This window comes from Chlorocebus sabaeus, chromosome 5 (assembly GCF_047675955.1).
Source record: "Chlorocebus sabaeus isolate Y175 chromosome 5, mChlSab1.0.hap1, whole genome shotgun sequence".
Taxonomy (NCBI): Eukaryota; Metazoa; Chordata; class Mammalia; order Primates; family Cercopithecidae; genus Chlorocebus; species Chlorocebus sabaeus.
The window spans coordinates 47,081,997-47,106,377 of record NC_132908.1 but is presented as its reverse complement, the minus strand read 5'-3'; the positions used below and the strand labels follow the sequence as shown (position 1 = coordinate 47,106,377).

Genomic DNA, 24,381 nt, shown 5'->3' with positions numbered 1-24,381 from the left:
CCTTTATTCAACCCATTCCTGCTAGCCCCGAAGCCAGGCTGGCGGGGGACCAGTGGCATTAGAAGTCACACAGTGGAATGAAACCATCCTGTCAGCCATGTGTGCAGAGCTCAGCCCTGCTCAACACTGACATGTCCTGTTCCTCCCGCTTCCACCCACCCTCCAGGAAGGTGGTCTAGCCGCATCTCACAGAGGAAGAACCAAGGCTCGGCGCAGGGAAAGGACTGCCTGCCTACATACACCCAACGAGGACAAAAACAGCAGCTCAGGGGCTCCTCCTGCACCCTCCTCAAGGCGTGGTCAGCGAGCCACCCTGCACCCCTTCTTCAGGGCCAGGCACACGGTTGAGGCTGCAGGAGGGATGGACAGAGGCCTGGGACTGTGACAGGAGAGCAGGCTGGAGCCCCAAAGCTTCAGCTCCTCTTCCTCCTCGCCTGAAGCCCCCGGCCATTGCCCACAAACACCAGGTGCTCAAATACTGGCTGAGTCAAGGCAGTGCAATGCTATACCCTCTGCGTGGGGGAGCAGGTCGGGGAAGGGGAGAACCTAAGCTTTGTGGCCCAGCACCCTGCAATCACTTCCCAGGACAGTGAACTCAGAGCCCCCGGAGGCCAGGTGGGGGCAATGACAGGCAAGGCTGGCCAGCTAGGTGGGGACTGGGGCACACTGGAGGCCCGAGCCCTGGGTGAGGCGCCACCCTGCTGAGCTTCCACCAGTAGCTGCCACGCAGCAACATGGCCAGGGGTACAGGCCTAAGTTGGCAAAAGAAACTAGAAATCTGGGCTTTATGTAAAAATCTTGTGGTTTTCAAATGTTGATGATTAATTCAAAATAAACTTTAAGCACTTCTGCAGTCCTCCTCTCACGGCGCTGGACTCTGCAGTGTGGTCCTGAGCAAGCCACTTCACCTCTCTGGGCTTCAACTGTGTTATCTGTAAAGTGGAGAAACAAGGCCTGACCCCCAGGATCATGGCAACAGGAGATGGTACATACGTTCCCCATACTAAAGATAACAAAAAGCGACAGCAACAATAACAGCTAATGCTCACTGAGTGCCAGAGGCTGTTCTAAGTACCGTGAAGTAATGTCATTTCATCATACCACAATCTCATAAGACAGGCATTTTTTTCTTTTTCTTTTTCTTTTTTTAAATCAGGGTCTCGCTCTATCACCCAAACTAGAGTGCAGTAGAGTTATCACAGCTCATTGCAGCCTCGAATTCCTGGGCTCAAGTGATCCTCCTGCCTCAACCTCTGGAGTACCTGGGACCACAGGCGTGTGCCACCAGGCCTGGTAATTTTTTGTTTCTTTTTTTGAGAAGAAACAGAATCTTGCTATATGGCTCAAGCTAGTCTCAGACTCCTGGCCTAAAGCGTTCCTCCCACCTTGGCCTCCCAAAGTGCTGGGATTACAGGTGTAAGCCACCTCACCAGCAAGACAGGCATTTCTTAAAGCTGTACTTTAAATACTTTCAAAAAACTTTCAGAAAAGTGATAAGTACAAAGAATTCTATACTTTTTAATCCAGATTTGCCTATTTGAACTGTTTTGCCGCCTCCTATTAGATATCTATACATTTGTTTCTCTTTAATATTTGAGAGTGGGTTACCTACACTGTGCCCCTTTAGCCTTGCAAATTTCCTAAGAACAAGGGCTCAGATAAACAGTTGTCTGATCATTTAATGTTGGTATAATACTTTACAGCCCATACCCAATTTTATCAACCGTCTCAATAATGCGCTTTATACCTTTTTTCCCACCGTATGCTCACATAGTGCATTTTTAAAATTTAATTTTACTTGTTTTAAAATTGTTTATTTTTAAAAATAGAGACAGAGTTTCACCACATTGTCCAGGCTGGTCTCAAACTCCTGACCTCAAGTGATCCACCTACCTCAACCTCCCAAAGTGCTAGGATTAAAGGTGTGAGCCACTGCACCTGACCACATACTACATTTTAGGTTTTATGGTTTTTTGTTTTTTTTTTTTTGAGATGGAGTCTTGCTTTGCCCCCCAGACTAGAGTGCAGTATAGTGATCTTGGCTCACTGCAACCTCTGCCTCCCAGGTTCAAGCGATTCTCCTGCCTCAGCCTCCCAAGTAGCTGGGACTACAGGTACGAGCTACCATGCCCGGCTAATTTTTTGTATCTTTAGCAGAGATGGGGTTTCACCATGTTGGCCGGGCTGGTCACGAACTCCTGAGCTCAAGTGATCCACCGCCTCGGCCTCCCAATGTGCTGGAATTACAGGCGTGAGCCACCTCGCCCGGCCAATTCATTTTGTTGTCACCTCTCTTCAGTGTCCTTTAACCTGGAGGTTAAATCCCTGGCCTTTGAGATAAGCACTCTTTTTTTTTTTTTTTTTTTTTTTTTTTGAGACGCAGTCTCACTCTGTCGCCCAGGCTGGGGTGCAGTGGCCGGATCTCAGCTCACTGGAAGCTCCGCCTCCTGGGTTTACGCCATTCTCCTGACTCAGCCTCCGGAGTAGCTGGGACTACAGGCACCTGCCACCTTGCCCTGCTAGTTTGTTTTTTTTTTGTATTTTTTAGTAGAGACGGGGTTTCACGGTGTTAGCCAGGATGGTCTCAATCTACTGACCTCGTGATCCGCCCGTCTTGGCCTCCCAAAGTGCTGGGATTACAGGCTTGAGCCACCATGCCCGGCCTTGAGATAAGTACTCTTACTGTCCACATTTTATAAGTGAGAAACTGAAGGCTCAGAGGGGTTGAAGCACTTGCCCAAAATCACACAGCTACCAAACATTGAGGTGGGACTCAAGCTGGGGGGACTCTCTTTAGAGCTTGTGCTGCTCTTGTCTCCCAGGCCCAAGAGTTTCCAAAGAAAGACCTTTGTTGTTAACTGAACAGGGGCTCCCTCTGCAAACGGCTGCTCAAGGTGCCTCACTCAGCAGGTGGTCATTAACTGAAGGAGCACTCTCCTGTGCACACATGGGCTGGGCCTCAGGCTGCCTGCTCCCCACGCCTGGCAATGGCCCTGGCCAGATGCCCACCACCCCCACCCAGCAGGGCCCCACGCAGCTATTTGCAGAGAAAGAATGTGCTCACCTGCAAAGGAGCCCCCTCACCTCCTGGCAAACTGGGTGATAATGAGGGCCTCAGAGGGCTGGGGCCAGCAGTGCCTGCCATGTTTTCCCCTTACAGTATAGTCCAGGCCCAAATGTCCAGGTCCAAAAGGCAGAGCCTGAAGTCATAATTGCCCGCAGGCCACATCCCTAACCCACAGACCAGGGCTCAGGGGGAACCCATGAGGTCAACTGTCTAAGAAGGGCCTGAGTACTTCGGTTTTGTTGTTGTTGTTGTTGTTGTTGTTGTTTGAGACAGAGTCTTGCTCTGTCACCCAGAGCAAGCTGGAGTACAGTAGCGCAATTGTGGTTCACTGCAACCTCCGCCTTCCAGGCTCAAGAGATTCTCCTGCCTCAGCCTCCCGAGTAGCTGGGATTACAGGCACCCACCACCATGCCCAGCTAATTTTTGTATTTTTAGTAGAGACAGGGTTTCATCATGTTGGCCTCAAATTCCAACCATCAGGCTGGTCTCAAATTCCTGACTTCAAGCGATCTGCCTGCCTCAGCCTCCTAAAGACCTAGGATTACAGGCGTGAGCCACTGCGCCAGGCCAGAGCCTGAGTACTTGCTAAGACACACAATAGGACCATACTGGAAGGGTTACAGGAAGAAGGCGCAGCAAAGGGCAAGGCCTGGGAGGTGGGAATGGTGCAGGTTCTTATGCAGAGAGCAGAAAGCACTCAAGGGGGCCACACACAGTCTGCACATCTGGGAAGAGGAGGCAGGACCCAGGTAGCTTCCCAACCACCATGAGCCACAGATCCCAGCAGACACACAGCGGAAGAGGTGACATGCCAGCAAGAAGCTCTGCCACCGACCAACAGGGCATCATCCACCTGAGTCCCAGGCCATTCTGTTAGGCTATGAGGCTAATGTGTACTGAAATACCTCAACATCCTGGAACCTCACCATGTGTTGTCCTGTCAAATTCAGAAATTGGCATCAGCCTCCAGACCTCATCTGCAAACCCAATTCTAAGATTCAGAAGCAGCAGAACTGCTCTTGAAAATTTACCAGAGCAAACACAAAGGGAATAAAGTTTTGCTTTTCTTCCTTATTGCTGGCAATTTTGAAAACACAGAAAGCATGACTAAATAAGAAAATGATCTGTCCACAAACTCCCCCAAAGATACCCTCAATTTTTGTACAGGGTATCTGTAAAAAGTAACGGTCCCTCCTTACCCTTCAATGCACAAAAGCACAGCCTGGCCTGCCTGCAGTGTGAGTGTTTGGGGTCAAAGTGCATCCACTCCGTCTCCCCTACTGGCCACGGCAGGGCCCACACCTAACTCACCTCTCTGCCTCCTGCCCAGACACAGGCCACCCCTTACTGGATTCAGCCAGGGATGGGAAGGAGGAGACATAAGCCCCTCTCCATCAGCAACATTCCTTTGTGCCCATCAAGAAGGGGGCTCCAAGAGGTAGGGGTTAGGAGCAAAGCCCCAGGGTAACTCTAGGTACAGGGTAGGAATGGGAAGAGGAAGAGGTGGGCGGGGCAAGGGCAGGGAATGTGTGCTGCCCGCGGTGGGGCACTCACCAGGCCCACTTGACTCTGCATTGGGGGTGGGGCTCAGGCTCACTGATGTGGATGCAAACAGGCTCCACCAAGACCACATCAGAACAGCCCAGCTCCTCGCTACCAGACCTGTGAGGACCTCAGCTCTCTCACCTGCGAATGGGCTGGTCGTTTGGGTCCTGGCTGACTTATGATTAAAGACACAAGGGACACGCAGGGGCTTTGCAAGGGCCTTGGAAATTGGAAGGCTCCCTGGGAGGGCCCAGCAGGCCTCACCTCTCCCTGCTCCCCTCTGTAAAAAGCCCAAAAGTACCCATTCTTTTAAGCCCAGGGGCACTCAGGACCTGTGTGGCCGCTGAAGGAAGAGGACCCAGCACCTGGTGATCCCAAATACCGAGCAGCAGGGAGGCAGCTTTAGAAGACCTGGTCCTGTGAGGCCAGGCTCCCAGCCACGGAAGACAGCTTCAGATGGAGAAGAAACTCAATCATAAAATCAGGAGTCAAAGAAAAGAAAAGAAAAGAAAGAAAGGAAGGATGGGTATGGTGGTTCACACCTGTAATCTCAGCACTTTGGGAGACTGAGGCAGGAGGATCACTTGAGCTCAGGAGTTCAAGACTAGCCTGGACAACATAGTGAGACCATGTGTCTACCAAAAAAAAAAAAAAAAATCAATAAATTAGCCGGGCATGGTGGCGCACACCTGTAATCCCAGCTGCTACTAGGGAGGCTGAGGTGGGAGAATCACCTGAGCCTGGGAGGTGGAGGCTGCACTGAGCCATGATTGTGCCATTGCACTTCAGCCTGGAGGACAGAACAAGGCCCGGTTTCAAGAAAAAAAAATCCTGCCTCCGCATATGGACTCAACTCACCAGATAGTGGGAAGAGGGTTCTCACCCCTCTACCCAGGCCCAGTCAGCCACTTCCGTGGGGTCCCCGCATAAACCTGGAGTCTGACCCCTCCCCACAGCCTGCCCCCAGCTCCACAGCCCACAAACTCCCTTCTACAAGGGCACCTGCCCATGTTTGAAGGCATTCACTGAACCCCAGAACCCCCTCCTCTCAGGGCCCAAAGCCTCTGCCTGAGTCCCCACAGCTGTGGCCTCACCCAGAGTCCACTACAGTCCTGTTGGTCATTCACTCATTCATTCATTCAATCAATCAATCTCTGGAGCATCACTCTGGACCGGCCCGAGGGGGCTTCAGCCGACCACACAGGGTATCCTGTTCCTCATTTTAAGGGCTCTACTTCTGTTCACGGCGCCCACGCGATCATTTCCAGCTTCAGCGCTGGGACTCAGAAAGGAGTTCCTGGCCTTTGAGGAGGGGACCTGAGACATTGGAGAGGGAACCACTCCAATCCATGAAGAGGCTCCAGCCTCTCTCTCCCAACAGGGGTCGGCTCCCATTGTCACTTCCTCATGTGCAAGGCGTTGGGTTCCCAGGTTGGGATCCGAGGCGAGGGCCGGGCCTGGCTCACTCTCCCATGGACCCTGGTCCTCTTTGGCCACGGAGGGGTCCTGCTCTCTACTGGCTCTGGCGGGAGCGCTGCAGACCCACAGCCCGGTCCTGCGCCCACAGAGGCTGCTACCCTGTGCAGTGTTTGCTTCCAACAGGCCCCGCCGCCCGGAGCCATCCCTGCTCTGCGCCCTAAGCCAGCCGGGCTCCACCGCAGGGGTCTGGGGCCGGGCGGCCTCCCTCGGGTCTCAGTCTTGTCATCGGAAAGCGGGCTCCGGCAGGGGCAGCGTCTGGGAAGTGTCCCTGCCGGCCGTGCCTAAGAGAGGAGGTCGTGGCCCGAGGGAGGGTCTCGGAGCATTCCCGACCCACCCGGGCAGGAGCCGCCACCGCCGGGCGCCCGCGAGGCCGGGGAAGGGCGGGCCGGGAGAGGGGCCACCCGCCCGTCTGTGTGGGGACCGCGCGGCGCGGGGCACCGGCCACGGGCATCCCCCGACCCCGGGCGCATCCCCGGCCCGCCCGCCGCGCTCCTCCGCGCCCCGCGCTCACCTGCCGCGCGCTCCCGCTCCACCGCCGCCCGAGTGACCGCCCCAGTGGCCGCGGGCTGGCCCGGCACTCACCGCGGGCGGGGAAGGAGGAGCGGCCGCAGGCGCCCCCCGCTGGCCGCGTGTCCCAGGCCCGGGGCGGGGGGGCGGGAGCCAGGGCGGGGGACCGGGGGGCGCCCCATAGGCCGCGTCCACCCTGCAGGCGCAGCTGCCCCCGCCCCGCCCCAGCTCCCCCAGAACCGTGGGAAATGCGCTGACGCGGGAGGGAGCGGCCGGGCAACCTCGGGGCGCGGCAGGAAGGAAAGGCGTCCCAGCAGGACCTTCTCCAGGTACCGCGCGCACGTGCTGGGGAGCGCCAGGCCCGCCCTACCCCCAGAGGGAAACACTTTCTAACAAACTCTTTCAGTGTTTCTGCCCCAGGCCTCCCCTCCCCTCCAGGAGAGCCAGTGTTTCTGGAAGGATCCACAGACGGCGGGCCAGTGCCCTCCTCCCAAGCCGGGGGAGCTTTGGTCCCGCCTTGCGTCTCACTCAAGCCTTAACCTCCTATGGCAGGGCTCAGAGGCGGGAGATGACCGCAACCACCCCTGTAGGTGTCATCAGAAAGTAGGTGTTGTAATCTCGTTGTGATCCCTGCAGCTCAGGGTGGGGCCCCAGTGTTGGCAGAAAAAAAAAAAAAAAAAAAAAAATCTGCCCTGTTTCCAAGAAACTCAGACAGGGTGAGCAAGAAAGCCTCCTGTGAGTCACCCTGGGAGGGGCAGAGGAGACCGTCGGCGGGAGTAATCAAGTCCACGAGGGCATTTCTCACTCGCAGACCTCCATGAGTCCCGCCCTTTCCCACTGGTCTAAAGCTCCCTGGCACCCAGGAACTAGGGGTTCCCACTTCACTGAGAGGAGTTACAGAAGCACCTGTTATGCCCGTTTCTCAGGTCCGACCCCCAAGGCCCCAGCAGGTCTTCATAGAAAGGGTCAGAGAGTCTGTAGTTTAACAAGCACTCAGGGGATCTATGACAAACAGGTAGGAGAAACGTTGATGTAGTGGGAACCTATGGTGGGATCCTGGAGCCTGGTACCCCAGCTCACCCTAGAGGGGAGAGATTCTGGTGTGGGAGGGCGTTGCCCCCCGCGGTGGGCCTGGAACCCAGCCCGAGGCCACCCACGTTGAAACCATGCTGAGAAATCAGATGGCCGAGGCTGGAAGGTGGAGCCTCTGATTTCCACTCCAGATGGCGACAAGGAGGTCCCACCTGAGACTTACATCCCAGCAGCAGCAAGCCCACTCGGCTTCCCGCGCTGATCAGGCCGCTCCTCTGGGCTCGTGCAGCCCCCGGCCATCAAGCATGGTGGCATTTGGCTCTCTGGACTGGTGTGACTCCACTATTCATCGGCCTCCCCGCGGAGGGCCCTGGCAGGGTCACTGCAGCATCCTGAGGGCTCACCCGGGAAGATCTGAGCAGCTGGGGCCTCCGTGCTCCGGTAATGGGAATCCCGGCAGCAATGAAGAATGGGAATAGGATCATCAGCAGAGCCAGCTTCCGAACACACTGCCCACCCCCGGCAGCCCCACCCCTTCAGCAGAACCTTGAAAACAAAGAAACCCACCTGTTTCCCTAAGGCCTCCAGAACAGCCAGTGCCTCAGTCCTGGGACAGGGTGACCTCTGCCAAGGTCAGCCCTAGAAAGAGAGAGGGGAGCGGAGCAGCTATGGGAGAAGCTCCTGCTGGGACCCACCTTCAGTGCTCTCCAAGCGAGGAGCCCTCAGCCCTTTCTGGTGTGTGGAAGAGTGCTATCACTTCCCAGCCCGTCATCTTTGTGTCATATTCACGCAAATCTATGAGCAAGTCTCCTGACAGCAGACAGGAAAACAGAGCTGGAGAAAGTGAGTTACACACCATGCCTGCATCACTGCTCCGGTCAGGACTGTCAGGACATATCCATCATCCCCATGGTCCCCATAGCCACTGTGGACCTGTCAGCAGAATCACCCCATTGTATACTCAGGCCTCTATAGGGGATTCTCAACTGGTAGCCAGCAACGGAGTCACCCAAAGGTCTCGTGAAGGCACACGTGGCTGGGTTCCACTCAGTTTCGAATTCAGCAGACCTGGGTGGGTACTGAAACTTTTAACTTCTGTCTCACTCCCAGGTTATGCTGATGCTTCTGGTCCTTGGCAGACTGGGTAGCGAGTCTCTAAGGCACTGGATTCCAAATAAGGTTGGAGTCCCCTTCCCAGAGATTCTGGTCCTTGGGTGGGGTCTGGGAATATGCAGTATTTTTTAAACCCAGGTGAGTTTAATTTGTGACAAGGATGTTATTTCAAATCAGAAAGGAAAAGAATGGCTTTTTTTTTTTTTTTTTTTTTAAGAACCACAGCTGGATAAACTGGTGGCACATGGCTGTGGTCCCAGTTACTCAGGAGGCTGAGGCAGGAGGATCACTTGAGCCCAGGAGGTGGAGGCTGCAGTGAGTGGTGATTGCACCACTGCACTCTAGCCTGGGCAACATAGTGAGATATGGGCATACACAACCACATCTGGTTATTTTGTTCATTTGTAGAGACAGAATCTCACTATGTTATCCAGGCTGATCTTGAACTCCTGGGCACAAGTGACCCTCTTGCCTCAGCCTCCAAAGTGCTGGGATTAGAGGCATGAGCCACTCGCACCTGGCCTAAAAATATTTTTTTTAAATAAAAAAAAATTTTACACCAGAAGTGGCATGAGCTTGTAGTCCTACCTATCGGGAGGCCAAGGCAGGATGATCCCTTGAGCCCAGGAGTTTGAGACCAGCCTGGGCAACATAACAAGACCCCTGTCTTTTTAAAAAACAAACAAACAGGCCGGGTGCGGTGGCTCAAGCCTGTAATCCCAGCACTATGGGAGGCCGAGACAGGCAGATCACGAGGTCAGGAGATCAAGACCGTCCTGGCTAACACGGTGAAACCCCATCTCTACTAAAAATACAAAAAACTAGCTGGGCGAGGTGGCAGGCGCCTGTAGTCCCAGCTACTCAGGAGGCTGAGGCAGGAGAATGGTGTAAACCTGGGAGGCGGAGCTTGCAGTGAGCTGAGATCCGGCCACTGCACTCCAGCCTGGGTGACAGAGCGAGACTCCGTCTCAAAAAAACAAACTAAAAAGAAACAAACAAACAAAAACTAATAGAGATCTTTGTGCTTGAAAATGAAACCTATAAGAGAAAATATGTTAGTAATTTTGGAGTGGAGAAGCATGCATGGGAAATTGAATGCACACGGTAGAGCTGCTATTGAAAGTTGCATGTCTCTGTCCAGATGAGGAAGTCTCCAGATGTCCACATCTAATGTGTTTGTGATTTTATTTATTTATTTATTTATTGAGACAGAGTCCTGCTCTGTCTCCCAGGCTGGAGTGCAGTGGCGCACTCTCAGCTCACTGCAAACTCCACCTTCTGAGTTCAAGCTATTTTCATGCCTCAGCCTCCCAAGTAGCTGGGACTACAGGCACCCAGCTAATTTTTGTTATTTTTAGTAGAGACGGGATTTCAACATGTTGGCCATGCCAGTCTCGAACTCCTGACCTCAAATGATCCATCCCCCTCGGCCTCCCAAAGTGCTGGGATTACAGGCATGAGCCACCACACCCGGCCATGTTTGTGATTTTAATTAGCCACTGTGTTGATAAGCTCCAGAATGCAGTGCCCTGGGGTCCCTCCTAACTTGTAAGTACCCAGTGCCCACTGGTCCAGGGAACTGCATGTGTTGCCTGAGTCAGTTTCTGTGGTGGGCAACAGTTTGGGGCTTTATTTCACTTGTGCAGCGAGAAGACTTAAACATTTAAAATCAACCACAACAGAAGCTAAGAATCACGTATTTCGGCCACCCCGATCCTGCCCTTCACCAGGTAATGAGAACGACATCCAAGTAGGAGAATATAAAAGTTTCCCGAGTGATGCCTGTCCTTTCAGTCCTTTTACAGCCTCTTGATGCATCACTACGCAGAGCATGGCCTTAGCCTCCTCAGACAGATGGTCCTTGCTGCATATCCCAGAGGAAGGAGGAGCTCCCTCCTTTCCCACACTTCCTCCAGCGGTGCTCACCACAGGACAGAAGCTTAGTGAATGCCTATGCACAGGCAATACTGCTCACGAGATATATGTGTGTGTGTGTGTGTGTGTGTGTGTGTATTTTTTGAGACAGAGTCTCTCTGTCGCCCAGGCTGGAATGCAGTGGTGCGATCTTGGCTCACTGCAACCTCCGTACCCCCGGGTTCAAGGGATTCTCCTGCCTCAGCCTCCAGAGTAACTGGGATTACAGGTGCCCGCCACCACCCCTGGCTGATTTTTGTAGTTTTAGTAGAAATGGGTTTTCACCATGTTGGCCAGGCTGGGCTCCAACTCCTGACCTCAGGTGATCCACCCACCTTGGCCTCCCAAAGTACTGGGATTACAGTTGTGAGGTGTGAGTCCCCACGCTCAGCCATAATCCTTTTTTTTTTTTTTTTTTTTTTTTAAGAGACAGAGTCTCGCTCTGTCACCCAGGCTGGAGTGCAGTGGCTGGATCTCAGCTCCCTGCAAGCTCGCCTCCCGGATTTACGTCATTCTCCTGCCTCAGCCTCCTGAGTAGCTGGGACTACAGGCGCCCGCCACCTTGCCCGGCTTTTTTTTTTTTTTTTTTTGTATTTTTTAGTAGAGACGGGGTTTCACCGTGTTAGCCAGGATGGTCTCGGTCTCCTGACCTCATAATCCACCCGTCTCGGCCTCCCAAAGTGCTGGGATTACAGGCTTGAGCCACCGCGCCCGGCCTCAGCCATGTCTTAATTAAAAAGGGGAAGGCGGCCAGGCATGGTGGCTCATGCCCGTAATCCCAATACTTTGGGAGACTGAGGTGGGCAGATCACTTGAGTCAGGAGTATAAGACCAGCCTGGCAAACGTGGTGAAACCCCATCTCTGCTAAAAAAATATATATATATACAAAAATTAGCTGGGTGTGGTGGCACATGCCTGTAATCCCAGCTACTCAGGAGACTGAGGCAGGAGAATCGCTTCAACCTGGGAGGTGGAGGTTAGAGTGAGCCAAAATCATGCCACTGCACTCCAGCCTGGGCGATAGAGTCAAACTCCATCTCAAAGGAAAAAATGAAAGAAAGAAAGAAAATTTAAGAAGCAGCTAAGAGTGCCGGTCCTTCCCCTACCCCAGCAGGAACCTGTAAGCCTTTTCTCCAGAAGAAGGTAAAATAGACAGTCTCTGAATTGGGGAACGCCAAGCCCAGCCGTGGGCAGGGCTACCCAACTGAAAACTGGAAAACTTTAAAGGCAAATTCACATGGAAGGCTGGGACACCCACCTCCCCCCACCTCACACTAGCCCTCTTTCCCACTCAGCTCCCAGGATGTCAGTGGCCCACAGCCTTACCCCCAGGCTGGAGGAATTCTTTGGGGAACCCCACAGCCTGCTAATTCTTACAGAAGCACACCGCTGACTTAGCCACATTGATTGACAGAGCTTCCTCCCAGCTCTTAAATATGTGCAGGTAACCAAGAATCACCAGAAATCCATGGACAGCCTCAACCCCACAGAGAGTCCAAAACAACAAATGAGAAAAAAGCTAACAGAGACTATGCAGGCAGACAACAACCTAACAAAATGATACCATTCATATCCTCAGAGATTCCAAACATATATTGTAACTAGGAAACAAAATCGGATACTATTTTTTCTTTTTTTAACAAGGAATATCTGGGGCCAAGAAAAGGACTTGGAAAGTAAAAACATGATAACAGAAATTTTAAAACAACAGAAAATTTGGAAGTGGAACAAAAAGTGAAAGATGGAAAATAGAGAAGAAAAGATAAAATGAGAGGATCAGTCCAGGAGATGCAACACCTGAATAATTATGGAGTTCCTGAGAAAACAGAAAGGAGAGGAAAAAAAATAATTCCAGAAGCTTTCCCAGGACTGCAGGACATGCAGTACCACATCAGATGCCCAGATGCCCAATCACATCAAGTTCCCAGTGCAGTAGATGAAAACAGACTCGCCTAACTTTCATAATGGTGACATTTTAGAACACAAAGAGGAGATCACAAAGAAAGAAAGGTTACAACAAGCTTTAGACTTCTCACAACAACACTGGGAGTGATGAAGCAATGTTTTCAAATTCCAGAGGAAAAATGTTTTCAACCCACGATTCTATATCCAGCCAAACTATCAATTGAGGGTAAATGAAGAACAAAAGCATTTTCGGATGTCTACTGCCTGTGCACACTTCCAGAAAGCACCAATGAAAGGAGACAGTTTATCAAGAAAGAGGGAAACACAAGACACATAGGAGAGGAATTGCCCCATGGGGTGCATGGAGGAAAGTGTCATTCAGGATGAAGTTTGTGTGCTGGGCACAGCTGGCCAGAAACTCCAGGACAAATGCCTCTGAGAAGATGACAGTGATAAAATACCTTACATACTAAGCATTTGGAGGGGCTTAGAACATTGGCATAGTTTAGGGTGAATTAGTAAACAACATGGAAAACAAAAACTCTGGGAAACACAAAAAGAACTTGTGTGGAAAAAGAAATATTACACAGCTCGGGCCGGGCACAGTGGCTCACACCTGTAATCCCAGCACTTTGGGAGGCCAAGGCGGTTGGATCACTTGAGGCCAGGAGTTTGAGGCCAACCTGGCCAATATAGTGAAACTCCATCTCTACTAAAAATATAAAAATTAGCTGGGCGTGGTGGTACATGCCTGTAATCCCAGCTACTCAGGAGGCTTAGGCAGGAGAATTGCTTAAACCCAGGAGGCGGAGGTTGCAGTGAGCTGAGGTCATGCTGCTGCACACCAGCCTGGGTGACAGAGCAAGATTCTGTCCCCCACCAAAAAAAAAAAAAAAAAAAAAAAAAAAAAAAAATCAGACAATGAGGCAAGGAGGATCACTTGGGCCCAGGAGGTCAAGGTTGCAGTGAGCCCTGATTGTGCCACTGTATTCTAGCCTGGGCAACAGAGCAAGACCCTGCCTCAAAAAAAAATAATTTAAAAAGATAAATAAAAATAAAGAAATATTATACAGCTCAGTTGATAAGAACAGCCCTTACATAGTCACTATAATGTGAACACTGAATATTGGGCTAAACAAAATTCAATTTAACTCTATTGGGAGGCTAGGGCACAGAAGTAGTTCAGGGGTGCTAGGAAGTCAACACAATTTCAAGAACTAAGAATCAAGAATCAAGAAGTGGCAATAGAGGTCTATTGTTTAGAGACATGGAGGTAAACACAACACCTCAGAAAACCACCAAAAGTTGGAAATAGCTGCCTTAGAAGATGGGGAAAGTAGAGGGAGGGATAGAGGACAAAGTGCTCATAGTCCCAGCTGCTTGGGAGACTGAGGCGGGAGGATGGCTTGAGCCCAGGATCTCCAGACTGTAGTGGGCTATGATAGCCCCTGTGAATAGTCACTGAACTGCAGCCTGGGCAACACTGCCAGACTCAATTATTTAAAAATTAAAATAAAATAAAGCACTATTTGTCTTTAAACTATGATGAAACTGGTGCCCTAGTCCTATCCACCTGCTTTCACCTGTCTTGGCAGGGCCCAGCCCACCTCCCCAGCGCTTCTGCAGCCCTCCGTGTGCCCTGCCATGTTGCTTAAGCACCTGTCTCAACAGGCTTCCCTGTGCCGCCTGCTAACCTCACATCTCCCCACAGAGACATCTGAGGCACTGATGCCTGACACATGAAAGCACAATTTTTTAAAAAAACATTGGATTCTTAAAAACGAAGATGTGTGGCGTAACCCACCTTGTGACTATTTTGAGGGGTGCTGTGTAAAGCCACATTCCCGAAGCCACCTGACTGATTTAAGTACCAAAGTGGTTTACAATCTAAATTGAGCAATAACTCTTTTGAAAATCGATACACCAATAGGCCACTTGATACTTTTAATAACTCTCTCCTTTCCTTTCCTTTTAATGTTAACATTAAACATTAAGGCATTTCTACCTCTAGTCTCAGCTGTGCATTGGATGGCTCCTCTTCAACAAAATTTTACTCTCATGTTTTCAAATAGTAGTTACTTGCTTTAACACACACATGCACTTGCACACACATACATAATTATATATTGTCAATTTACAATACAAGGAAAAAGGTCCTCTGCAACACACACACACAGATTTATACTACTTCTCAAATTAATTATTAGATTTTTAGTTTGGGTTTAACGTGGTTTCTTTAGACAAGCAAGAAATATAAAGCATTTTACTTGAAAGGTTGAAAGGTGAAATTCTTCCAACTTCAAAGTTAAAGATTGCATTCCTAAGCTAAACTGGTAAACATAGAACATCTCATAATGCACTTACTGAGCTGAGTGTAGTAGCACATGCCTGTCGTCCCAGATACTTTAGGAGGCCGAGGCAGAAGGAACACTTAAGCCCAGCAGTTCGAGGCCAGCCTGGGCAACATAGGGAGTCCCCCACCCCCGAAAAAATACTTTTCCAAAGATTAGAAATTACAGCAGCTTTTTTATTTTATTTTTTTTTATTTTTTTGAGAGAGTCTTTGTCGCTCAGGCTGGAGTGCAGTGGTGCAAACTCGGCTCACTGCCACCTCAGCCTCCCGGGTTCAAGCGATTCTCCTGCCTCAGTCTCTCGAATAGCTGGGATTACAGGCCTGTGCCACCACATCCAGCTAATTTTTGCATTTTTAGTAGAGACATGGTTTCACCATGTTGGCCAGGCTGGTCTTGAACTCTTGATCTCAAGTGATCCACCCACCTCAGTCTCTCAAAGTGCTGGGATTACAGGCGTGAGCCACCACACCCAGCCAATTACAGCAGAAATTCTACAGTCACATAATGAGAGCCTAAGAAAGTGATTTCAAGGAAAATATCTCCTTAAAAACCTATCATTGCACTGCTCTGGCTTAGGGAGATCAGTTTCACAGCTACATTTTATCCTCCTCTCTTTTCCAACGTATTTTCCTGCAGATTTTCCCAACAAAATCTGAGGCAGTACTCTTCCTTTTCTGTCCCCCAAAACTGGATTCTTTTTCTCACCTGAGTTCCCTCCCTCTACTCATCATAAAATTAATTCCACTCTACTTTTTTTTGATAACTTTTTTTTTTTTTTTCTTTTAGAGACAGGGTTTCACTCTGTCAGCCAGGCTGCAGTGCAGTGGCACCAATGTAGCTCACTGCAGCCTCAAACTTCCGGGCTTAAGCGGTCCTCCAGCCTGTCTTCTGAGTAGCTGGGACTACATGCGTACGCCACCGCGCCTGGCTAAGACAGATCACTTATTTTCAGTGGGAGTTTTAATTGTTGCTGCTGCAGTTATTGGAGGACCTTGAAATTAAAAGATTTTTAAGGGGTCGGTGGTGGAGAATTTCCAGTGTAACTGTTTCATCAGTTTTGCCAAGGGTGACATATTCTGAAAAGTGGAAATAAAGTATAGAAAAAATAGCAAAGCACTGTTTCAGATGACCATGTTATAACATTTAAACCCAGCAAAAATATCAAATGAAACAGTTTTCAAAGCAAGTCATGAAAATTCAACTTAAAAGAATGTCAAACCGGCCAGGTGTGGTGACTCATGCCTGTAATCCCAGCAATTTGGGAGGCCAAGATGAGTAGATCACTTGAGGCCAGGAGTTCCTGGGCAACATGGTGAGACCTCACCCCCACCCCATCTCTTCAATTTTTTCTTTTCTTTTTTCTGGGGGGCGGGGGACAGAATCTCTGTCTCAAAGAGTCTCTGTTGCCCAGGCTGGAGTGCAGTGGTGTAATCTCAGCTCAGTGCAACCTCTGACTCCCAGGTTCAAGCGAATGTCCTGCCTCAGCCTCCAGAGTAGCTGGGACTATGGGTGCATGCCACCACGTCCAGCTAATTTTTGTATTTTTTAGTAGAGATGGGTTTTCACCATGTTGCCTAGGCTGGTCTTGAACTCCTGGCCTCAAGTGATCCTCCCACCTTGGCCTCCCGAAGTGTGGGATTACAGGCATAAGCCACCGTGCCTGGCCAAAAAAAAAAAAAAAAAAAAAAAAAAAAAAAAAAAAAAAAAATTTAAATGTAAAACTGTGGGAAAGATTTTTTCCTTAGTAAAATGGGTTCAGAAGAAAATTGTCATCAAATAGCAGTACTTTAGAAAATTCCTATTTAAGGTAAGCTGATGCAGTAAGCCTGGGCAACAGAGCAAGACCCTCTCTCTAAAAACAAAAGGGAAGCTGAAAAATACTGGATATTTCCATTAATTTGTTAGCCTTGATGTGTCTGACACATTAATTTGCCAAAGCAACTTGCAAGCAAAAGTCAGCATAATAAAAAGGAATGAAATATATCTCTATGTGTACTGACCTGGAAAAACATCTTTATATGGTAGGGGAATTGCAGAAAACTACAATACGATCCCATTTGTGTTAAAGGATAAAAGACCCCCTGAAATTATACTTGTTCATGTGTATAAATGCACAGAAAAAAAAATCTAGGCTATGTCCCATAATATTAAGACGGATGGGTTAGGGGAGATGAGTGGGATTAGGGACTGAAGTGCAGCTAGATCCTTTTACTTAAATGTTTACATTTCTTCACAATAGAAAATACATTCATATGTTACTTGTGAAATAATTCACTGTGTCTAGGTAGATGGACAAAATTGTCATGGATATTCATTCTCTACTATTATATTTGAGAAACTTTTGGGATAATATTTAGGAGGATTTTGCTTTTTTTGCCTTTTTAAAGAGAGCACTTCCAGCAGAGGTTTAAGCAGCAGAAATCGGCCAGGTGTGGTGGCTCACACCTGTAGTCCCAGCACTTTGGGAGGCCAAGGTGGGCAGATCATTTGAGCCCAGGAGGTCGAGGCTACGGTAAGCTGGAATGGCACCACTGCACTCCAGCCTAGGTGACAGAGTGAGACCCTGTCTGAAGAAAAAAAAAGGTGGGGGGGGAAAAAAGACATTGCCCTGGAGTGGGCAGTCTGGTTTCACCCGCCAGTTGTCTACATGCTGCTGAGCACCTTCCCTCTAAGCCAGTTTGGGATTATCTTACGGGAAACTATCCGAGATTTTTTTTTGGTCACCGCTTGGCTAGCTCCCAGGCAGACAGACCAGTCCAAACCAAATCCTACTCTGCTGAGGGAAAATTCTGAGACATGCCTTAGGCGGCACTTTGGTTACTAACCCTGCCTCTCTCACTTCTCTGGAGAACCGTTTTCATTATTCTGTTGTAATTATCTGTTACTTGTTACTCTGCCCAACCTATGGTAATGCATTTCATTTGCTTAGTATAGCAAGCATAACCCCCTGCATTAAAGTAGAGGGTGAAACTGGGCTGGCATTTGTGAATAACCAAATTCTATGAGATCAGTTTCCATAATCTTCCGTGGCTGTTGGGGCGGGGGGGAGTCAAACAGTTATCATTGTCTCGGACAGAGTAGGATGAAAACAACATCCTCAAGCATCTCCCAGTACTAGTATTAAAAAGGATGAGAACCAGCTTACAGAACTAGCCACAGAAACGTCCTATGTGCACAAGAAAACCTGCCTAAACAGAGCTGTCTTTAAATTTTAGAAAAAGTAGTCATTCAGGTTTTACATAAGGGCTCATACCAGAGGTTTTGAAGATAAATGAAAGCACAAAGCCTTTATTGAATTGCAGATTATGAATAATAAACCAAGTGGTAAGCACTAGGGGCAGATGTGCATAGAAATGCAATTTATAAAATTTCCAAGGCAAATAATTGACATCTTTGAAGAAACTGTCGTTAGCTTAAAAAATCTTCCAGGTGTGCAATTCATTCATAGTTTTCATCACTGGTTGCCCAGTGATATGGCCTCAGGAAATGTTGAGATTTCTTAAATCATTTGTATCAAATATCTTTTTCTGGTAAATTCCTTAGTGTCTCTGCAGTGGTAACTAGACAAGACTGGAAAGTTTTCAAGATGATTCAAACCTCCAGCACCTCACAGGAGTCCACATTTCTTAACACAGAAGACAATGCTAATCAAAGAAGGAAATAAATGAAAAGGTTATTAAAAACAAATACTGGCTTCACCAAAGTTTCTAAATATACATATCTATGTATATTCCACTAAAAATGTTTAACCCAATAGTCCTTCACTCTTTATATCCAGAAACTACACTTGTTGTCCGTCACTTTTCACCCATAACAATGTGCGTTAAGGCAGGGCTGCTTTTTGGTAGTAAAGACTGGAGACTCATGACACTTCTAACAAACAAGCTTGATTTCTTTTAGGATTGCAAGACTTTCAAAAGACTTTTTTAAAGTGACTTCTGCAAGTTTCAATATGCAAAAATCAGAGAGGATCTTAAAATTAGGAGATTAAGTTTAGGGACAAAACAACATATTATGATAAACTGCAACTAAATATAAGAGGTAATAATGAAATGGTCTTAGGGAATTGCTATGAATAGCACAGAACCCAAATTGAAAGATGAAGAAACATATTAACTCCAAGAATGTGGCTGATAACCCATCATTTCACTCTCTTTGAAAGGCATGGGCTAACTTCTAAGAGGCAAGTACTGAACTTCACCAAGTCACTGGCTTTGGGGAATGCTTTTCCAAGTCCTCCTTTCCCTCCCCTACCCAATTCTACCCCACCTCACCATTCAGGTTTTTGTTTTTGTTTTTTTTAATAGACAAAGGTCTTGAACTCCTGGCCTCAAGCAATCCTCCCACTGCAGCCTCCCAAAGTGCTGGGATTACAGGCGTGAGCCACCATGCCCAGCCTGAGCAACTTGTTTACTTCATACTTTGTCACTGGTACTATATGCGTTGTTTCTAGGCATCTTTAAGATAAATAACGTTCCCCCAAAATATGTCCAGACTGTCCTTAGGAGAGACCTTCCATGTTACCAGGCCACACAGTAGCTGGTGTAGTGAAAGGTACCTCAGTGGTGAAGCCACAAGGACGTTAAGTTAAAACGTAGAACTAGAGATGATATGCAAATACTAATAAAAACGTTCACTGAAATACACAAGAGAATACCTGATTTCCACATCATTAGCTGTTCTTATTGACATAGCTAAAATCTCTCTCAGTAAATCCAGGAGCTACCACAAATTAATAATAACCAAAGGGAATGCACTACATCCATCTCTCTGGTTCCGCCTCCTTTTCTTTTAGGCTACTAGGCTACAGACAAGGTTAAACTCAATAAAGTACACACTTAAATAGAAAATGTAAAGGCCAAACATATTTTTTTAAAAAAACCAAAAACCTGAGAGACAGTAAAATAAACATTAGCAGTTTACTAACTAAAAACTGTCCTCAAATATTTAATTCTAGATATCAAATAGATCAGCAGACTTTATAAGCAATTTTTCTGGTTAATAATTTTGTCAACATTCAATGTCTACATATATTTAGCTCATTATCTTTGACCCAAAAAAAAGAAAAGTTGCTAATGGTGTGAAGTCAAGACGGCTCAGAACAAGGTAACTGAGAAAAAGGCTTCCAGTTAGGTCGAGTTTTCAAATCATGTAAATAACTTCTGCAGTAAAATCTGGCTTGTTTCTTAGCTATGTTAAATATCAAGGAGCACATTAAAATTTGATCTTTAACACTTATTCTACCCACAAATGTTCTGACAAGATGGCAGGTAGCTAGTCTTGAGGGTCAGAAACCAAGGCAAGATGAACTCTTTCAAGGAATTTCACATACAAATCTTTGTTCCTACTTTAATGCTGGAATGTTAACGTCATTCTCTAAATATTTTACTAGATGAACTATGACCCTGATGAAAATTACTATCAACAGTAACTACTAAATGTAACTTTTATATTCAATTAGGTTTGTTAGAGGCATTTATAGAATATTTTGCTCACCAAATACTTAGAGAATGTGCCTTTCCAGTAACTGAAAAAGTGTAATGAACTAGGAGAACAAGAATAGATGGGTAAGAATAAATTCTTCTGTTCATTAATTTTAATGTTTCAATATTTATCACAGCAAAATTGGGAATGTCTTTTTGATAGTTTACCATTTAATTTTGACTGTGAAGCAACCAACTGTCTAGAAACATTCTTGGTTAGTGACAGAAACATTGAGAAATCAACATGTTAGAATTCAAGGAACTGATCAAACTATAGATCAATATTAAAGTAAAACTGAGATGTAGTCATGACCAATAAAAATATCACCAACATTTACCACTAATACCTCATAATGGTGATTTCTAACAGATCAACCTTAACAACTACACCTCCCAGTCGCTGGAGAAGGCTTTGCAACGAACATGTCACAGCAAGAGAATCCTGCACTTCACGTGGTTATTACTCTTTTCTGATCCTCTAGTGTTTCCAGAAACCCCAAACACTAGTCCATAGGTTCAGGCAAACACAAGTACACTTACCATTTCATGGGGGAGGGAATGAGCAGAAAACACATGGAGATATATAAGTTTCCAGTGGAAAAAGACAATTAAAAATGCTCACCCTATTGCCCATGTTTTGCCCTGTGCAGATTTCATCTAGGAATACTGGAGCCAAATCAAATAAGCTAAATATTAATAAGGCTCAAAATGCAAGTAAAGGTAAAGTACACTCAAAACAGGCCAAAACTATAACAGAATCAACTGCTGAAGACTGGAGGGCAATTACTTATAAAATACATAGGTCCTACAGATCCAAGCTAGATTTGAAAACTGAGTGCAACATCTCCAAACCAAACAAAGACGTTCAAAACCAGGCACCTTCACAGTCACCTTAAAGCTGGAGGGAAAAAATGGATATACTTTTATCATCAAAACATAACCCATAAGATTTTGTGCTGACACCTCGCCAAACCCATCAGCACCTCTAAAAAACAGTATTTAAATAATAATATTTCTAATGGCCAGGTACACATACATGACTGCCAGAGAAATGTCATCAGAGTGAGGCAGAATTTGTAAAATCCCATTCTACAAGTATTAGCAAAGGAAGGTTATGATTCATGGATATGAATGGACTATAATATATAAATGACACATTTCTGATATATTCACAAAATCTTTATAGAAAGTATTAAAACTCAAAAAAGAAGTAAGATAGGAGTCAAATAGAGAGATGAAATGTATAAAACAAATGAGCAGGCAAACTAAAAGTTATTGAAAGTATTTTACTTCAGATTGAAAAATGAACAGCTTCCACACTGTTCACTGCAAGATACACAGTATTCACGAATACAATGCTGGTCATTTGAGGAAATGTATACACACCTCAATTTCTCCTTCATGCTTTTTTCTTTTAGAAAGATACTGTTTACCAAAAAGAAACTTCAGCAGTACAGGAAAAACTATTTTCCCAATAAATTTACGAAAACCTAAGATTCCCAATGGAATCAAGATTATCTTCCCGCTACCACCACCTTAATATAATCACATGCTTATTGGAACACTAATATTCGCACCCTAAGAGTACATTTACTTTCAACAATGAGGGTGATTCTTTAAAAACAAACAAACAAAAAACAACAAAAAAAACTTCAGTGTGGTAAATGTAACATAGATCTCTGCAAGTATTAAGTGTCTGAAATAGGCAGCTAATACTGGATTTAATATTATTTTATAAATAATTGTTCCCTTAGCAGTAAACATAAGTCTACACATTCACAATTGTCCTAGAAAATAAATACTGTGATTATGCACAATGTTATGACAAACTAGTTTCAAAAACAAAAGCTCAACATCTCGATAAAAATTCTGATCAGAATGTGACTCAAAAATTTAAAACATTGTCAAAATAACATCACATTTAAAATCTTCCACAGTTTACACAAGTACTATGAGTTTCCAGTTTTGGAACACATTTTTCCATTGTGAATTAAAATATGAACATATTGAAAATTGTTAATTTCAGTGATGACATCAGTTTTGGTCTTACTTTAGCATTATTTTCTTTATAAAAAGTTACACTAAGTGTCCATTAATGGTCTGATTGGTCTTCAGTATTTCATAAATGTATATAAAAGAAACTCCTAAAAGCCAATAGTACTTTATATGTATATATATATAAAAGAATCTTGTCTCAGAAATGGCTGTATTTAACAGAGCCATACACACTGATGCTAAACATAAGAGCTTTCACCCTGAAAGAAAGCATTTTCAGAAATGTCACTTACATTCTATTATATTAAATATTCCCAACTGAGTTTCAAACTCAACAGGTAATGATAACAGAATTATACATCTCATTGCACTCAAAGCTGACTACAACCAAAATTTACAGTATGATTGAAACAAGCCAATGCTTAAAAAAGTTTTAATTAACGATAACAATTCCATGAAAGAAGAGGATAAAGAATGGGATGACAAGAAGTATTTGGTCTTAATAAGGCAATACAAAATAGATCCATTATCAAAGACCATTTAATTTGGAAAGATCAACAATACCAAAAGCATAAAGTGGAATATAAGAAAATAGTTTTTTATAAGTATGATTTAATTAAAGCTGTTTACAGTTATTCTCCCACAGTAGTTAAGCATGAATTTTAAAAAGAATAAGAGATGAGAAACAGGCACACGCAGCACACAGGGTTAGAGAAGCCAGCATGCAAAGTCTGTGGAACTCGAAGTTTCACTGCAACAGGAATGAGACCAGACATGGGTGGCCGTTTTTTGTTTTGTTTTGTTTTTCTGGGTTTTTTTTTCCTATTAGGAAGAAATGGGGGGGAAAAAAAAAGACTGCAAAGGCAGCAAACACAAAGTCATGTAATTGCCCATTGCCCAAGACGACAGCACTATAGAAAACAGTTGCAAGTTAATTCTCAGAGATGACCAGAGATTTTTCAGTGTTTACACAAAAGTACATAGTACATTTTTTTTTTTTTTTTACAAAATAAAATAAACATCATTTGCCACCATAAACCTTCTCTTTAGAGAGGAGAAATTTTTGCAGCAGGACACAAGGGTTCTATTAAGTCATTTCAATGCTGAGAAAAACAAATTGAGTAATAGAACTAATCACTTCCCTATATATGGATGTTAAGATGACAATTTAGATTATTTTTCAAACTAATCCTGAGAAAAAATCTGTTTACAATTTAAACAGTAATGTTATGTAAAAAGTATTATTAACAAATCCACTATTACAAATATCAATTTCCTATATGGTCTTCTATACATACACACAATAAAATGGTAAATATATGCAAAAATATTAAAAAAAAAAAACAAAAACATGCACAGATCACTTTCCCCTTTGGAATCTGGACTTCCTATCAGATACCTTTGTTTTCCTTCCCCACCCCATCTTCTGATATTGTTTCTATCACCCTACCAACACTGAATACTATTCCCTATAACTCTGCATAAAGCCAATGAGAAATATATTTATTTTACATTCAAGCTTTAAATCTTAAAATGACCCTGTTGTAGCATATGACTTATCAAATAAGCAGCCTTTTTTTCCCCCTTTTATGCTTTTTTTTTTTTTTTTTTTTTTTTTTTTTTTTTTTTTTTTGCAGTTGTCAGTCTTCATGATCCATTCTGTGGCGAGCTGGGAAAAAACGCAGTTGCTAAATCAACGTCTGAACAGTGTGAGGCTCCTGAATGTCTCCCAGGAGTCCCTGCGCAACTGTCCTGAGCATGAGATCATTGCACAGAGAAGACAGTCCACCGCGCAGCGCCGACTATCTACAGAGGTCTGAGAGGGGCGCGTCCCTCTTGTGTTTCCTCTTTTTGCCATGGTAATACTGATTATTGGATTTGCCTTGATGTTGTTTGTTTGTCATCAAGGAACCATGGCTTGTTTGAGTTGTACCTTGGAAGCCTTTGCTGGAAGAACGAAAGAGCCTTGCTGATCCATGCTGCAGAA

The 24,381-nt window shown here is 45.9% G+C and overlaps 2 protein-coding genes across 9 annotated transcripts in view; both read right to left on the bottom strand.

The window, feature by feature from the left end:
* Positions 1-6,993, bottom strand: part of ADCY7 (adenylate cyclase 7) — a 75,324-nt gene extending 68,331 nt beyond the window's left edge. For 2 of the 4 annotated variants that reach the window (XM_073015361.1, XM_007992850.3), the window contains exon 1: positions 6,603-6,993. The gene's annotated coding sequence lies outside the window, so the exon portion shown is untranslated. The remainder of the gene's footprint in view (positions 1-6,602) is intronic. The other 2 variants (XM_038008504.2, XM_073015362.1) reach the window with 2 other exon arrangements.
* Positions 6,994-21,665: 14,672 nt separating this feature from the next.
* The window catches only part of TENT4B (terminal nucleotidyltransferase 4B), an 82,755-nt gene continuing 80,039 nt past the window's right edge, over positions 21,666-24,381 (bottom strand). For all 5 annotated transcript variants that reach the window (XM_073015358.1, XM_073015359.1, XM_073015360.1 and 2 more), the window contains one exon: positions 21,666-24,373. In XM_073015358.1, the coding sequence (XP_072871459.1) occupies positions 24,197-24,373 (177 nt within the window). In that variant the 3' untranslated portion in view covers positions 21,666-24,196. The remainder of the gene's footprint in view (positions 24,374-24,381) is intronic.